Raw genomic sequence first — 17,711 nt, forward strand, 5'->3', positions numbered from 1 at the left:
ATCTAGACAGACAATCACAGCACCACAAAGTGTTATAAGCCCCGAGTACTGGGTAAGCACAAGAGGGAGAAAAGAGTTTGGAGGAGGTCAAGGAAGCCTTCCTGGAAGAGCTGACATCTGAGTAGGGCTGCCAGATTTAGCAGATAAAAATATAGGACTCCCAGTTAAATTTGAATTTCAGATATACAATGATTGCCTGGGACATACTTATACAAAGAAATTAGTCTTTGTTGATCTGAAATTCTAATTTAGTTGGGCAACTTCTATTTTATCTGAGAAGCCTACACCTGAAGTTAGTTTTGTTCAAATTAGGAGACGTAGGAGTATGAAATGGTCAGAGGCAGAGGTAAAGGCTAGAAAGGCAGGCAGAGTCCAGTGCTTTGAGGATCATGTTAAAGAGTTTGGACTTTATTCTAAGGGCAATAGGGAGTCATGGAAGCATTTTAAGCAGGAGACTGATGTGGTCAGGTTTGTATTTGCAATAGTTCCCTTTGGGAGTAGTGTACATGATGGATTGGGGGGAGTCAGTTGGGAAGCTGTTGGGATCATGTGACAGATTATCAGTACGTGGTGGGAAAAGACAGAATTGTGGGAGACACCAACACTTAGAGAGCAGGAGGGGGAAGTGACAAGAAACAGCCTTTCCCAAAGTGTGGACTGAAATCCACCTGCAGCGGAAGCACCTATGGAATTCGTTAAAAATTCAGGTTGCTGGCCCCCAACTCGGGGATGAGGCCCAGGAATATGCATTTTAACAAGAACTGCCCCCTCCTCCCGGCCCGTGATCCTAATACACACTGAAATTTGAGAACCACCACACTAGATTGTGAAATATAGGGTTCGGGGGAATATTTCATGCATAGTAGGCACTCAAATATGACCTGAATTGGATGGACAATGTCTGTGACGGGATTAAACTGAAACACCTCCTGGAAGAAGGTGAATGGCATTGCTGCTTGACATCAAGGATGCTCGAAGATTTGCAGGTCTAGAGTCAGAGATGTATTCCTAGAGCCAATCCACAGAGCGCTGTTATTACCAGGGTTCTCAAAATTTACTCAAAGATCCAGCAGCCTGATTTTCCTCATCTCAGGCAAAGTTAAAATGATATTTTTAAATTGCTAAATTTACTGGATGGATGAAGGATTAAAATAATACATCAAAGCCCTTTTCTCCCCTTATATTAAGGCGAGGAACAGTGTGGTATTGTTGAAATATTTTCAAGTTGTAACTGGGAATTCTATTCCTTAAGTGATTTTCCATACTTACTTTTTACTTGCTTCGTAATGGACTTCAGAAGTTCCAACCAGACCTGTAATAACATTAATGAAAGAATTGATAGAACATGGCACTGAGTATAGCTTTTTGTTTTTTGTTGTCTTTTGGTAGCAGATTAAAGTCAACATGAAACAAACAAATATCAAGACTCTTTAGACTTCTAAAGATAGTAAGAAACAGCAACGTCAAAGAAATGCTGTGCTTCCACCACACTCAATCTGTCCCCTTCTATTTTCCCAATGACAGTGCACATTGTTGATCTATAAGCTCTTTGCTGTTGACATTTGAGTCACTGCTCCCCTGCCTCAGGAGGATGACAGAGGTGTCATATACAAGGCTCATTAGTTGCCACAAAGACTAATGAAGGCATTTGGCTCCACATTTGAATCCTACAGCCCCCAAATGCCAGCTTAATAGTCATAATGAGCCTTTCTGGGAAGGAGCCAGATAACAGATCCGCCAAGGCAGGACACAGCGGGCAGAACATCGGGAATGTTAGGATGTGAGAGAGGGGCAAGGAGCGTTCCCGAATACTACTGGTGAGGTTAGGAGTCTTCAGTTTGGAGGTTGAGGTCCAGCCTCTGGAAAAGTCAGAATAAAGCACAGAGACCTCTTCACACAGTGACAAAAGAGGAGCAGACGGTGGAAGAGTTTGTGCTTGGCAAACGGAGGTGACTTTTCGTAGACAAGGAGGGGAAATAGTTATTAAATCCACTCATTTTTCAAGGGTTTAAATGGTTTTTCCTTTTGCAGTTGGGGGTTTGAGCCCTGCATATCTAGCTGCAAGCTGCATTTAGAAGCAATTCTAGACACAAAGAACCCTATAATGAAACCAACTTACATTATTTCCAGAATGGCTACAGAATTCTAATCCAAAATATTCCTTTTCAGCAAGATTTAGATGGCTGCAACTCAGGTTAAACAGCGCCTTCCCGGATGACTTTTGCTAAACAAAACAAAGAGACCATAGCACAGTTTGTGATCCTAAGCTGATATTGTTGCTGCAGTGTGGAATAAAGGGTAGAAGCACCTAGACTCTCTTCAGTTTCCTTTAAGCACTGTTTTCAGGCCCTGTATCCTCCCAAATGTTGTTGAGTTTTACACATAAATACATGCATCTATCTGTAGATTGTTTTAGCGGTACCTCTTAAAAAGCCTCAGATTAATGACAAACCCTCTTGGAAAAAGACAGCCTTGCACTTAGCTACGTATGGCTAGATCTGCAAATCTACCCTTTCAGTGGAATTCTTTCATCAATTCATCCCACAGGCAATTTGAAAGATTTTCCCCAAATTGACAGATAGTTTAATCAAGATGCAAATCGGACCTGCTTAAAATCCTTCAGTGGCTCCCTTCAGGATAAAGTCTCTACTCCCTAGCAGGAAGGCTGGGCCCTTTCCCTCATGTGGCCCTGCCTGCCCCTCCAGCCTCATCTCTTGCCCTTCCCCCTTCCTTTCTAATAATCGCAGCCCGCTCATGTTTCCCCACACGTCAAGTAGATTCATGTCTCCATGCCTCTGCTCATGTCATTCCTTCTACACAGAACGCCCTTCCCACCTTTCTTTGCTTTGGCTTCCTCCTACTCAGCTCAGATGCCACTCCCCGGGAGAGCTTTGGAGCCAAGGGCAACCTCCGTGCTCCCAAACACTCTTGCTTACCTCAAACATGGCACTTCTCACACGGGATGTCTATCTTCCCCGTTAGACTGAATTCCTTCATAGCAGGGGCCTTGCTTTAATTTTCTTGTTACTCACCAGGTCTAACTCAGAGCCTGCCACATACTAGGGGTCTTGAATGTTGGTTGATCCAACATGAAATTGGCCAACTTCCTCCTCCGAGCTCCACGAGGAGATTTCATTCTACAGCTTTTCCCACCGTAACTGCATCTAGCATACTCCTTTCACATAAGGCCACACATATTTGTTTTTCTTCGTAAAGCCCACATACACTGGGAGCACAAAACAGTCCCTTTCTCAGGCTTCTCTGAGAATAGGAGCTGTGAAGAGCTCTCTGTGAAAACCTCTATGAGCTGAGTGGGGCTGGAGCTGATCTTCAGCCAGCATTGCTGAAGCCGAGGGTTGCAGTTGCAGGGAGGACGGTGATGGGAAAATTGGGCCCTGGCTGATAGGCACAAAGACACGCTGCTGAAAGCCCCTAGTTAAAGCCAAGTCACGCGGTGCCTCTGGTGCTGCAAAGGAAGCTGGGTGCAGGGAAATGTAGTTGGAAATCACCGACGCATAGAATTAATGCCAACCTTGAGAGGTCAGAGAGTCCAGCCACCCTCCTCCCACACCCCACCCTCTCCCTCAAGGCAGTCCCACACGGAACAGAACCCACATCTGGGATTTAATAGCTTCCAGGAAGGCGACCTCCCCCATCCCCTTCCCCCAACGACCCAAAATGCTCCCCTCTCCCTTGGACTTCTCTCCACTTGGCTTCGTAGTCCAAAGCTCCACCAACTGAGATTCATGAGGGTTAACCAGGGTCCTATTTTTAAATGCAAATAGGATGCAGAGGGTGAAAGCTACTGCATCCTTAGCGCCTGGAGAGAGAGCTGAGGGAAAGGGGGTTTGATTTTATGTGGGAGGTCACATTGGAGCTGTGATCCAGGAAAAAGGGGTCAGCCCATGGTGGGGTTCGGGGGCTTGAAGGGCATTAGGGGGCAGTGGGGGAGGGGATGTCTGGGAGGGAGGAGGGAGGGGGCGCTTCTGCCTATGTGGCAACCTTGCCTAGGGCAAGTCCTGACACAGACCATTCCAGACAGATGAAATCGCTCCTATTTTCAAAGTCCTCCAGACAAGGAGCTGTTACGGGATTTTTATTATGAATTAAAAAATTTTCTAAAGAGAGAGAGAGAAGACAGCAATACTTTTTCCAACACCAAAGAAACGTTTCAGTCATGAGGACCAAATTCCGTCATAGGCTCCAGTTTCTTTGCAAACAATTTAAGAAACTCAAGATTTTCCTTTTTCCTCCTCATTTTTTCTTTTTTTTTTCACCATTGAGGTGCTTAATCGTCGCCATCAATGCTGCCACATTCCATGTGTTTGTATATTTAAATGTTTCTGCAGTCACAAAGAATATATAGCCATTCCTGTAAGGTTTCCAATCCAGGCTGCCTTTTTGCTCCCTTCTGTAAGATCCCATACCATGTTTCTAAGAATAATCCCCTGATTCGTCCACCCCTGTACATCTTGCCAACTGGCTCTAAAAGCCTTTGGCATCTGTGCCTTAGGAGGTCAGGAGTTCATGTGGCTCAAGCTCTCTACCCACATCTCCGGGAGAGGCATTTCCCTTCGACCCTCCGTAGTGTACGTTGAAATTGGCCAGCCTAGTGGAATGTGTTGCACAATAGGTAATGGTCTTGGTTCTGTCTTAACATGCAGCCTTTAATTTTTTTCAACCAGTTCCTCGACTTTTATGTTATGATTATTTTTCTCATAATATCTCTATATACAACTTTCCTGTTTTCTCTTTTCTGGACTTCTGATTCTCTTTTCCATTGCTTGTTCTTGTTTAAGCTGACACTTTTCAACATTCTAATCAAGCTCCTTAGTGGATCTAAATTATTTATCACCGGTCGTCCCACTCAAGGAATTGGAACTCTAATCCTGAACCTTGTCTTATATTCATCTCCCTTGGATTACAGTAGAGCAGTGTTTGCCTTTAAAAAAATCACACACACACACATATAATTTAAAGCCTTTCAGAACTTGTATTTATAATCTTCAGCTTACAAACTCGGTCTTAACCATTGGACACTGATTTCTTGGGGCTCCAAACTCATCTTCTCATGGAAACAATAAATATTCAAGGTGACTGTTTCCAAAAAACAGCCCACCAAATCTTCTATGCACATAGGGCTGTCATATAACAGTTTATTAAAACAAGCCTCTATTGTAATCCTGCTCTACCCACTTACTAACTGGATGAATTGGGGCAAATGTTTTTGCTCACAGATTGATCTCCCTTTTCCAGGTACCTGAAGACAGAAACCACGTGTCTGAGTACCTGGCATTATATACAGTGATTGGAAAAGAGTGGACATTCCATAAATGTTTACTGAATAAATAGATGAATGGATCCAAACATTTAACTTGATTCATGTGCATTAGCAGGACAGTCCTCTCAAGAGGAAGAATAAATTAGTTACTATGTGACCTAGGGCAAATTACTGAACCGTTCTGAGCCTTGGTTTACTCATCTGTAAAATGGAGATAATAATAGTATTATGTTACAGAGTCGTTGTGTGGATTAATCAAGATAATTCACATCAAGGCCTTAGTGCTATGCCTGGCACATCGCAAGACATAAGTAATACACACATATATTTATAGATATAGAGAGAGAAGAGTCTGGAAGAACACATACCAAACCATTAACAGCATTATTCCTGGAGAGGGGTTTAGATTAAAGGGAACTTTACCTTTTTAGTTTGTACATATCTGAATTCTTTTTCTAAATGAGCAGGGACAGTAGAAACTCTCTTAATAAACTTTAACTCAACAACGCACAGAGAATGCTTTCCATTCCCCCTTTAAAACATTGACAGATGCCTAAGTCATGATGAAAGCTCATGGCTAGTAAGCTAATATGACTTTGCACTTTTACATCCATCGACTGAGTCTCAGGCTTGATAATAATTATTTTCTTGAACATATTTTGACAATTCTACTTATTATTGTAATTATACAATTTAATTATATTGTATGTATATCAAAAGAATCATGATCACTAATAACAAGAGTGGTTTCTATGAAAACTAAATTGAAAAAAAATCAATAAGGGGGGAATCCCCCAAAATATGCTGTCAAATTAGTTTTGGGTAGGACAGCAGTAAAATATTGGGGGATAAAATCTGGAAGGATTCTGTACTCAAATTTTTCCACATTAAATGAACAAATACTGGAAATCATAGATGATGCATTATGGGTATGAGTCAGAGAAGAAAAATGGAAACACCGATCAGAAGTCCTTACTCAAAAAGCCCTTGACCCTGCATCAAAAGCTTGGCATATGAATATAAATGTATACGTTTTATGTCGAAGTGAGAAGTTTAAGGTGTTTGTGTGTAAATGTACATATTTATTACGATTTTCTGCTTTGGCAAATTTTATCAATTAACTGATCAACAATCACCTTTGATCACATTAGATAACAGAGATTCTAATGCATCCACATAATGACTGTGTACTTCAAAAGAATGTAGGCTACAGAATTAAGGTTTCAGAAAAGGATAAGCTGGAACAGTGTATTATTAACAGTAGCATGATAGGCCATTTTAATTTTTCCTTATATTTGTTATATTTTCCAGAGAAACACAATACACATTGTAAAATTTAAAAGCATAGTGCCATACAAAGAGTCTTATAGATGCTTCTCCTGTTTCCACTGCTGATTCCCACATTCAAAATATTTCTCATGCTCCCCTCAGGAAATTGTTTTTGAAGTCACAGATAATAATCACCCATTCTCCTGATTTTATAGTTATGCCTCATTTTTTAATTCCAAAATATGACTATATAAACTCCGGTGATGACAACAAAATAGCAGAGAGAGAGAGAGAGAGAGAGAGACCTGTCTCTTCCTGTTTTATAAAGCCATCTGTCCTATCAGGTTAGGGCCCCACCCTTATGACCTCATTCAACCTTAATTACTTCCTAAAAGTCCTATCTCCAAATACAGTCAGATTAATCACACGGGGAGTGGGGTTAGAAGTTCAACATATGAATCTGGGTGGGGGGGGGGAGATAATTCAGTCCATATCAATGACTCAACTTGATAGCCCACTTTAGTTACCATACTTGCTCTTTATGACTTTTGACTCTTTCCAAACATGAAATCCATTCTCAAATAATGAAGATTTGTGAGTCATTTTGGAAGCAATGTGCCCAATTACAGAAGGCCAAAAGGGAGTTCCAAAATGTGCTGAGTACCTGCAATACGTAGGAGAAGGCAGCACATCATTGTGGCTGAGAATGTGGGCTCTGAAGCCAGACACAGCTGCTTCTAGTTCTGACCTGTCTCCCTGCTAGAGGGGTAATCTTGCGCAGACTATTTAGTCTCTCTGAACCTTCGCTTCTTCAGTTGCAAAATAAGACTGTCAGGAGCCAAACACAGAAGGGCCACATATTATATGATTCTATTTATATGAAATGTCCAGACCAGGCAAATCCATAGAGACAGAAAACAGATTGGTGGTGGTCAGAGACTGCGGGGGAGAGGGGAATAGGGAGTGACTATTAACTAGTATGGGGTTTCTTTTGGGGAGGATGCAAATATTCTGGAATTAGATAGTTGTGATGGTTGTACAACAATGAATATACTAAAAACCACTGAATTGTACACTTTAAAAGGATGAATCTTCTGGCATGTGAATTGCATCTCCATTTTAAAGAAGGGTCACAGTGAGCATGTAAGGAGACTATTCTTGTCAAGTACTTTACACAGTATCTGGTCCAAAGGAAGAGCTCAAGAAATGTTGACTGTTTATAGGGAGACTATATAATTTATCATCCAAATTGGGACGGTTTTGAGGGTTGACAGGGCACTAGTAATTATTATATTGTCACAACAGGTGTAAACCAGGACTGTCCTGGAGAAACTCTGATGTATGGTCACCTAGTTATTTGCATTTGGACCACTCCAGGGGGTCTGTTTTGACAAGGGCAGCATTTATTTGAATATTCAAAATCTGGAATATTAAGAATCAGAGACACGACTATTAGTTTCCCCTCATAGAAACCAGTGTCTGATGATCATTCCTCCAGTAGCAAGTGAATGAGGTGCCTTTCAGTCATGTTAACCCTGGTTCCATATTTTTATAGGAAAGGCTCAACCGTAACAACCACACAAAAAAACAGGGACAGAGAACTGCTTCACCAGTCTTAACCTTCTCCCTAATAAACATTTTAAAAGTCGATCCCTCTCCTTTAACATGTTTTTCCTCCATTCTTTATTCTCTTTTTCCAGTTCTTTTTGTTTTCCTGTTGTAATTTTCCCCTGCACAAACTCCAGGTTTACTTTTGATGCGTTTGCCCTTTTCCTCCTGTATATGCCTTTACTCTTTTGTGACACTTTCTACCACCCCTTCAATTCAACACACAATATTGAGCGCCTGTTCTGTGCCAGGTACTTTCCTGAACTGCAGGGATACTGAGGTGAACAAGACCCAGGCATTACCACCAAGGAATACATAGGCTGGCAGGAAAGGCAGGCACATCAACAGGTGATCGCAGTGGTCGGGGCTAAGTGTGTTTTTAAGCTTGTATGCAGGGGGTAATGTGATATCACATCCAAAGGGCACCTAACCCAGAAACGTGGGTGAGGGTATAGCACAATGGATTCTTTTTTTTAAATTAATTAATTAATTAATTTTGGGGGGGGCTACATTTGGTCTTCGTTGCCGCGCAGGGGTTACTCTTTGATGCGGTGCACGGGCTTCTCATTGCTGTGGCTTCTCTTGTTGCGGAGCACGGGCTCCAGGTGTGTGGGCTTCAGTAGTTGCGGCTCGCGGGCTCTAGAGCGCAGGCTCAGTAGTTGTGGCGCACGGGCTTAGTTGCTCCGCGGCATGTGGGATCTTCCTGGACCAGGGCTTGAACCCGTGTCCCCTGCATTGGCAGGCAGATTCTCAACCACTGCGCCACCAGGGAAGTCCCTGCATAATGGATTCTTAACAGAGGGGACACCTAATCCAAGATAGGCTGCAAGAGTTGGAGTTAGCCAGGTGAAGAGGAGGAAAAGAGAAGGGTGTCAGAGGCAGAAGAGATTAGAAAACAGAGTGTGAACAAGTCGATTGTAAGCAGTGTGGTGTCCCTAAAGGAGCGAGGGAGATCCAGGGACACTGAGCAGGAGCCTCACCAAGATGGGAAGAAATCTTGTTCTGCATCTTGGTCTACACTCCCTCACCTCCATCCAGCTCTCTGTGTATAAGCAGCAATAGGCCCACATCTCATTTACAGAGTTTGGACCCTTCCGAAGGAAGGTAAGTCTTTCTCCATTCCTGTTGTCTGCAGGCTACATCCAGAAACCGCAGAACCCTTTAAGTGTTAAACCCTGGGACTGCTCCTTTTAAAGGGCTGTTTCACTTTTCATTAAAAATGCAAATATCCTGGGGCTTCCCTGGTGGCAGAGTGGTTAAGACTCCGCCTGCCAATGCAGGGGACAAGGGTTCGATCCCTAGTCCGGGAAGATCCCACATGCCGCGGAGCAACTAAGCCCGTGCGCCACAACTACCGAGCCCGCGTTCCAGAACTGCCAAATCCCGTGTGCCTAGAGCCCGTGCTCCACAACAAGAGAAGCCACCGCAGTGAGAAGCCTGCGCACCGCAACGAAGAGTAGCTCCCGCTCACCGCACCTAGAGAAAGCCCACGCAGCAACGAAGACCCAACGCAGCCAAAAATAAATAAATTAAAAAAAATTTTTTTTAATGCAAATATCCTGACATTGCAACAAACAACGGCAAAACTCCGACACATATCTTATTCATCTACCAATATAGTCAGATGCAACCATTTTTCTAAAAACGAAGTTGAACATACTTTCAAAATTTACACTGTGTAAACCACCCAGGGAACTAGGAAACAGAGCTCCTTTGGGGCAGGGCAGAAGAAATTACTGGGCAAGCTATAACCCTCCTGGGGGTTCAACTCCTGGTAAAAAGAGAACTGCTGAGAGTGGAGAGAGGCTAATTACCAGGTAGCTGCAGTTCATTCTAAAACGGAGCCCTCTCTGCAGGCAGTCTAGTCTTTCAGCATCTGGTAGAGAGCAAGGTGCAGTTAGACACATCAAAGAACAAAGAATAAGTAGGAAGTCAAGGGAGGCCCTTTCCCCAGAGCCCAGAGGACTCAGCAATAAACCCTGGAGGGAAGAACAGTTTAAATGGGTACTTAAGACTTCCTGGTGGCGGTAAGCAGAGAGAACAAGCCTTGTAGTTGCTTGTGCACGTGTGAAATTCACACCAAATTACAACTGGTTTTTATTTTATTTCTGAAAACATAAAGCAGTTCAAAGTACTGCCTGTGTGATTGATGGAAGGCTTAAAGTTGCTTAAGATTAACAGCTCAGAAAGATTTCCGGCCCACGTGGCTGTCCTAGGGGGGTCCTGAAGGATCAACCTAAGCAGCTGACTGACCACCCGCCTCTTTTTTTTCTATTGAAGTAGAGTTGATGTACAATGTTGTGTTAATTTCTGCTGTACAGCAAAGTGATTCAGTTATACCTATGTACCGCCCTCTTTACCTGCAGCCATGTTGATACTGATTAAACTAAGTTCAGAAGGGAACTCGGGAGTCAGAGAGCTCGTCTAGGCCCTGATAGATGATACCTCCTAGCAGACAACCTTTTCAAGCTCTAAGGGAATGATGTATTACTGCCTGAGGCCTTAGGTTGGTTTGGCAATGATCTGGACATGTTCCATCTGATTCATACTCTTTGCTGGAATGTGTCTAAGAGACTCTCCTTGCTCAGAATTGCTCTTCTACTAAGGAAAGAAAAAAGAAAAAAACAAAACAAAACAAGATTACCACCCTAATAGCAATCTTGCCCCCACTCCTGAGACATTGAAATTACCATGCCTGCATTGGAAAAGCTGTTCAAAAGTGACAGTGTAATAATGGCATTCTCAAGACAGTGCTCCCAAGTCCTGTCGAAATTACTAGCTACTCGGGTAATTAAAACAATTATAATTGTTTGTTTCCACTTAATGCTTTAGCACTAAATCCACGTGCTGTGTGTGACGCACAACCAGCTTCCAAATGGTAGTCGGACTTTTCTTTAACTTCAGGTTGATAAAACATTCTGTGCATATCTATCAATCTGAGACATTCAGGACACAACAGAGATCGTTCAATGTCACGTAATCCGGGCCCTTCATTTTACAAGTGGGGAGATTTAGATCCAGACAAGGGAAGAAACTTGCCCAAGATCTTCCAGCAGGTTAATAGCAGATCTGGGATTGGAACCCAGGTCTTCTGGCCTCCAGTAATGGGCTCATTTTATTACACCGGGCTGTCCTTAAATATAAAGGGAAAACTAATATCTAGGTGTATGAAGGACAAGAAAGAGATAAACACCTAAACTTGTTCCTTTGATTCACTCTTTCCTTTCATGTTCACTGTTTTTTTTCTTTACCATCTTTTCTCAACTTTTGACTGTACTGTTAACTCACTTTTCTCTTCTTCTGCTTATTACTCCAATGTTTCTCCTTCTTTAGCCTCCCTTTCCTTGATTGTTCTACATTCCTGACTCTTCTTTCTAGAATCAGGTTTACTCCATTTATAAAGTGTTCACTATGTTGCCCAGCAAGGCTGTGAGCAGGTTGGAGGCCACTCTGTTCTGACAGGTTGTGAATTTCATAGAAACTCTATAAAGAAGCCATTAAACAATAATTCCTTTTAAAACGTCTACTTAATAAGAGGCCATGAAACCCAATGTATCAGGGTTACTATGGAGAATCTGTGTTGGCTGAACAGAAAATCTTTTTAAAAAATATTTCAGAAACTATTCCAAGTTAAATGGAATCAAGAGACACATGTGGAGTTTAGGGTTCCATAAGAAAGTAGTATTTCAATGTATAAAATATACACCAGAATGCTAAATTCTGGATGATGGGATTATACTTGCATTTTATTTTCTTCCTTGTGCTTACCAGAATATTCTAATGAATTTATGTTCTGTCATATATGGAAGCTGGATTTGAAACTTGAAAAAAAAATCAGAAAGAGAAAGACAAATACCATGTGATATCACTTATATGTGGAATCTAAAATATGACACAAATGAAACTATCTATGAAACAGAAACTGAATCACGGACATAGAGAACAGAATGGTGGTTGCCAAGGAGGAGGGGATTGGGGGAGGGATGGAGTGGGAGTTTGGGGTTAGCAGACGCAAACTATTATATATAGAATGGATAAACAACAAGGTCCTACTGTATAGCATGGAGAACTATATTCAATATCCTATGATAAACCATAATGGAAAAGAATATATAAAAAAATGTATATATATGTATTACTGAATCACTTTGCTGTACAGCAGTAATTAACACAACATTGTAGATCAACTATACTTCAGTTTAAAACAAAAGAATCTTAGCATCAAATTTTGAAAAAATAAATGAACCTCTAAAGGACTTCTGAGTAGCAAAATTAGTGGTCATGTGAGCCATCACTCAGGCTAATCTGCCTGTCATGAAGTGTCTCATTCCCCCACCCTTTCAACACCCCTACGTTAGCCAGGTGTGCATGCTTGTCAACACCTGTGGACTAGGTTAAGGGACCAGCTCTGCCCCGCAGCAAGAAGCCTATAAGGGCTTCCTGCCTGAGTCTCACCTTGGCTTCTTGCCAAGCTCCACTCTTGCAGAAGTCACTTAGGACCTGTGATTTCATTCCTCTTTCCCTATGCAGACATCTGCCTTAGTTCATGACCCTTGTTCACTTAGTCTGTTTACTTGGGTTCCTGCTGTTTGGTGCTGGATTGGACCTACAACACCCGTGGGCTAGGCTCCACTCAGCTCTGCTCTCCCCTTGACTGGTCTCCACCTCTGTCGTGCACACCACAGGTGTTTCATGAAGACTGTGGTTTAGCAATATAACTTAACTCCTGGGCCTGCTTGCAGCCTTTTATCCCTTTCCTCCCAGCTACCCTGGCATACAGTCATGCAAGTCCTGAGTGCTAACTCCCTCCTGTGGGCCTTGGGGCGACTTAGGCTCTACAACCCAAAGCCTAAGAGCCGCATACCACTCTCAGTCTGGCTTAGTCTGGGCTGATACCAGGTTTGCAGAACACTGCCGTCCTCCCTGCACAAGGCTACTTCAATATGGTGGATCTATGGTTAGGGTGCGTAACTCAAAACAGTTGTCTGGGATTCTCTAGCTGTACTCAGGGACAAGCACAGCCAAGCCCAGAAAAATGTTAATTCATATATTTTATTAAATACTGCACATCTAAAATTCTAATGTACAAGAAAGAAAGGCATGGTATTCTTTCATTGAAATGAGAGAATTCATTCTTTCATTGCTTCAAAAGATAGTTATTGAGCATCTACTATGTTGCTGGTTAACTATACTACAGACCGTACTACAGACTGTCACTGATGTCACTGAATTAAGAGAACCTACTGTGTCCTTTTGGGTACATAACCCCCCTCCACATTGAGCCCCAAAGAAGGACCTATCTTTTTTGGCTTCATGCAATTCTCAGATGCCCTATACCTTATCTTTCTAACCCTGTCCATGTCTCTGACCCGTTTCCATTGTTCAGCTGTCCCCTGAAAGCTCCCCAACAGCTCTTGCAGGTCCCCCTTACAACAGGTCAGATTTTCCCTGAAATAGCCGACCCTGTTGTCTACATCACCACTCCCAACACACACAAGAGCTAACTGCTTAAGATGTGAAATGCCGAGATAACTCCAACACAGTGGCTCTTGAAAAACAAACATTAAAGAGATTATAGTGGTCAAGTGCATGGGCTCTTAACCTAGAGTGCCCCATTCAAATCCTGTTTCTACCACTTACTACTCTGTGACTTTGGGCAAGCTACTTCACCTCTCTGCCCAGTTTACTCATCTGTCAAACAGGGATACTTCATTGAGGATTTCAGTGACTTAATATATATAAAATTTACATTAGTACCTAGTAAATGATAAACATTCTTTTGAGATATATTAGCTAGTATCATTACTATTTAGGCTGGAAAGGAATTGAGTAGTAATTGTGGGCTAGTGGGCAATGGGGTTGATATTTGGGGGGCAGGTGCCATTTTGAGAGGAGCCTCTATTTTGACTGCTTATGCAGCAGCCATTTTTTTGTTTCTTTTGTATTTTTAACAACTTTATTGGAGTATAATTGCTTTACAATGGTGTGTTAGTTTCTGCTTTATAACAAAGTGAATCAGCTATACATGTACATATATCCCCATATCTCTTCCCACTTGCGTCTCCCTCCCAACCTCCCGATCCCACCCCTCTAGGTGGTCACAAAGCACCGAGCTGATCTCCCTGTGCTATGCGGCTGCTTCCCATAAGCTATCTATTTTACATTTGGTAGTATAGATAAGTCCATGCCACTCTCTCACTCCATCCCAGCCTACCCTTCCCCCTCCCCGTGTCCTCAAGTCCATTCTCTACATCTGCGTCTTTATTCCTGTTCTGACCCTAGGTTCTTCAGAACCTTTTTTTTTATTTAGATTCCATATATATGTGTTAGCTTACAGTATTTGTTTTTCTCTTCCTGACTTACTTCACTCTGTATGACAGACTCTAGGTCCATCCACTTCACTGCACATAACTCAATTTTGTTACTTTTTATGGCTGAGTAATATTCCATTGTATGTATGTGCCACATCTTCTTTATCCATTCATCTATCGATGGACACTTAGGTTGCTTCCATGTCCTGGCTATTTTAAATAGTGCTGCAATGAACATTTTGGTACATGGCCCTTTTTGAATTATGGTTTTCTCAGGGTATATGCCCAGTAGTGGTACTGTTGGGTAGTATGGCAGTTCTATTTTTAGGTTTTTAAGGAACCTCCATACTGTTCTCCATAGTGGCTGTATCCATTTACATTCCCACCAACAGTGCAAGAGGATTCCCTTTTCTCCACACCCTCTCCAGCATTTACTGTTTCTAGATTTTTTTGATGATGGCCATTCTGGCTGGTGTGAGGTGATACCTCATTGTAGTTTTGATTTGTATTTCTCTAATGATTAGTGATGTTGAGGATTCATTCATGTGTTTGTTGGCAATCTGCATATCTTCTTTGGAGAAATGTCTATTTAGATCTTCTGCCCATTTTTGGATTGGGTTGTTTGTTTGTTTTTTGGATATTGAGCTGCATGAGCTGCTGGTATATTTTGGAGATTAATCCTTTGTCAGTTGCTTCATTTGCAAATATTTTCTCCCATTCTGAGGGTTGTCTTTTTGTCTCGTTTATGGTTTCCTTTGCTGTGCAAAAGCTTTTAAGTTTCATTAGGTCCCATTTGTTTATTTTTGTTCTTATTTCCATTTCTCTAGGAGGTGGGTCAAAAAGGATCTTGCTGTGATTTATGTCATAGAGTGTTCTGCCTAGGTTTTCCTCTAAGAGTTTTATAGTGTCTGGCCTTACATTTAGGTTTTTAATCCATTTCAAGTTTATTTTTATATATGATGTTAGAGAGTGTTCTAAATTCATTCTTTTACATTTAGCTGTCCAGATTTCCCAGCACCACTTATTGAACAGGCTGTCTTTTCTCCATTGTATATTCTTGCCTCCTTTATCAAAAATAAGGTGACCATATGTGCGGGGGTTTATCTCTGGGCTTTCTATCCTCTTCCATTGATCTATATGTCTGTTTTTGTGCCAGTACCATACTGTCTTGATTACTGTAGCTTTGTAGTATAGTCTGAAGTCAGGGAACCTGCTTCCTCCAGCTCCGTTTTTCTTTCTCAAGATTGCCTTGGCAATTTGGGGTCTTTTGTGTTGCCATACAAATTGTGAATTTTTTTGTTCTAGTTCTGTGAAAAATGCCATTGATAGTTTGATAGGGATTGCACTGAATCTGTAGATTGCTTTGGGTAGTATCGTCATTTTCACAATGTTGGTTCTTCCAATCCAAGTACATGGTGTATCTCTCCATCTGTTTGTATCATCTTTAATTTCTTTCATCAGTGTCGTACAGTTGTCTGCATACAGGTCCTCTCCCTGGGATCCGACCTCCGAAGCCCGAGCCTCAGCTCCCAGCCCCGGCCCGCCCCGGCGGGTGAGCAGACAAGCCTCTCAGGCTGGTGAGTGCTGGTCGGCACCAATCCTCTGTGCGGGAATCTCTCCGCTTTGCCCTCCACACCCTGTTGCTGAGCTCTCCTCGGTGACTCCGAAGCTTCCCTCCACCCACACCCCGTCTCCACCAGTGAAGGGGTTCCCTAGTGTGTGGAAACTTTTCCTCCTTCACAGCTCCCTCCCAGAGGTGCAGGTCCTGTCCCTATACTTTTGTCTCTGTTTTTTCTTTTTTCTTTTACCCTACCCAGGTACGTGGGGAGTTTCTTGCCTTTTGGGAAGTCTGAGGTCTTCTGCCAGCGTTCAGTAGGTGTCCTGCAGGAGTTGTTCCACATGTAGATGTATTTGTGGGGAGGAAGGTGGTCTCCACGTCTTACTCTTCTGCCATCTTGAAGATCTCCAGCAGCCATTTTTAAGTGAAGTTTCTTTCACTGTTTTGTTTTTGAACCTTTTCCCTCATTCAGAAATATGCTCATTGAAAATCAGGGTAAAAAAGAAACAAAAAGCAAGAAGAAGAAATAAAGTGCTTGTAATCCCATCCATCAAGAGATGGACAGTATTAAGACCTTAGTGTAAAGCTTTATTCAGGTACAGAATTATTGAGATAATTCTCAATGCACAATCACACTTTTGGGTGACCAATTTTTTTAAAACTTTGTATTATATTATTAACATTATCATTTGTTACCGTATAGGAAACTATCGTATGGAACACGTAAATTTTTTTCTCCTTTGAGATATTGCAAACAACACTAAGACAGACATCTCAGCACACAAAGATGTACATCCATCTTTGCACACAACCTTAATCATATTCTTAGGATAAGTTTTTCCATAAATTGAATCCCTCAGCTTATTTAGGTTGTATTGCTAGTTGTTTGTCTCATTTTTGTTTGAGATTTTTAATTAAATTCTAAGATGTTTAATTTTTGTGTAAAATTGGAATTAAATACTGAAAGACAAACAAATATTGTGGAAAAGATTCATGACAGTGATGGGCCTTGCTTGGTAAAGCAGTGAAAGGAGTTTCCTACTGGGTATGAGAAGTCTCATACTGGGTATGAGAATTCCTGGGTATGAGGCAGCAGTCTATAGGGGAAAGAGTTGGGACTCTGCAGTCAATATATCTACTTCTAAATCCTGGCTCAAGTACTTGCTTGCAGTTGTATGACCATGGGCTCATAGTTAACCTTGCTGAACCTTAATTTCTTCATATGAAAAATTCCTTTTATGACTTGGCCCATGCTTATCTTTCCCGTCTCATGGCTGTCTCTCACCTTGCTCGTAGCGCTCTCTGCCCTCAGTTTTAAGATCCAATCAGATTGAGTGTCTCCACTGGCCTTTCCCGATGATTCTACCTTTGCCTGGACCAACCTTCAACTCTGTTCCCTTCTATTCCCCCAACACATCTAAATAATTAGTACTGGTCGTTTGGGCTCAGGTTAGACATCTTCTCCCTCAAAAAAACCTGTCTGACCATCCCCGCAACAAACACATTTCAATCTGGGTTAGGTGCCCCTCTCCTGTTGTGCCATTAAGAAACTCTTTGCCGCTGCATTTGTATAGATCGTGCTGTAGTGTACCTGGTTTTTTACATTCTGATTCTTCCACTAAACTATGCGGTCTTTGAGGTCAGGTACTATTTCTTATTTTTCTCTGTATCCTCATTAGCCAAC

The 17,711-nt window shown here is 42.1% G+C and overlaps 1 protein-coding gene across 1 annotated transcript in view; it reads right to left on the reverse strand.

Moving 5' to 3' along the window:
• The window catches only part of FRMD7 (FERM domain containing 7), a 55,532-nt gene that overhangs the window by 23,739 nt on the left and 14,082 nt on the right, over positions 1 to 17,711 (reverse strand). Inside the window, 2 exon segments of the mRNA XM_036839324.1 lie at positions 1,270 to 1,312; positions 2,120 to 2,224. Of these exon segments, the coding sequence (XP_036695219.1) occupies positions 1,270 to 1,312; positions 2,120 to 2,224 (148 nt within the window).

Source organism: Balaenoptera musculus, chromosome X, assembly GCF_009873245.2.
Source record: "Balaenoptera musculus isolate JJ_BM4_2016_0621 chromosome X, mBalMus1.pri.v3, whole genome shotgun sequence".
In the NCBI taxonomy this organism is placed as follows: domain Eukaryota; kingdom Metazoa; phylum Chordata; class Mammalia; order Artiodactyla; family Balaenopteridae; genus Balaenoptera; species Balaenoptera musculus.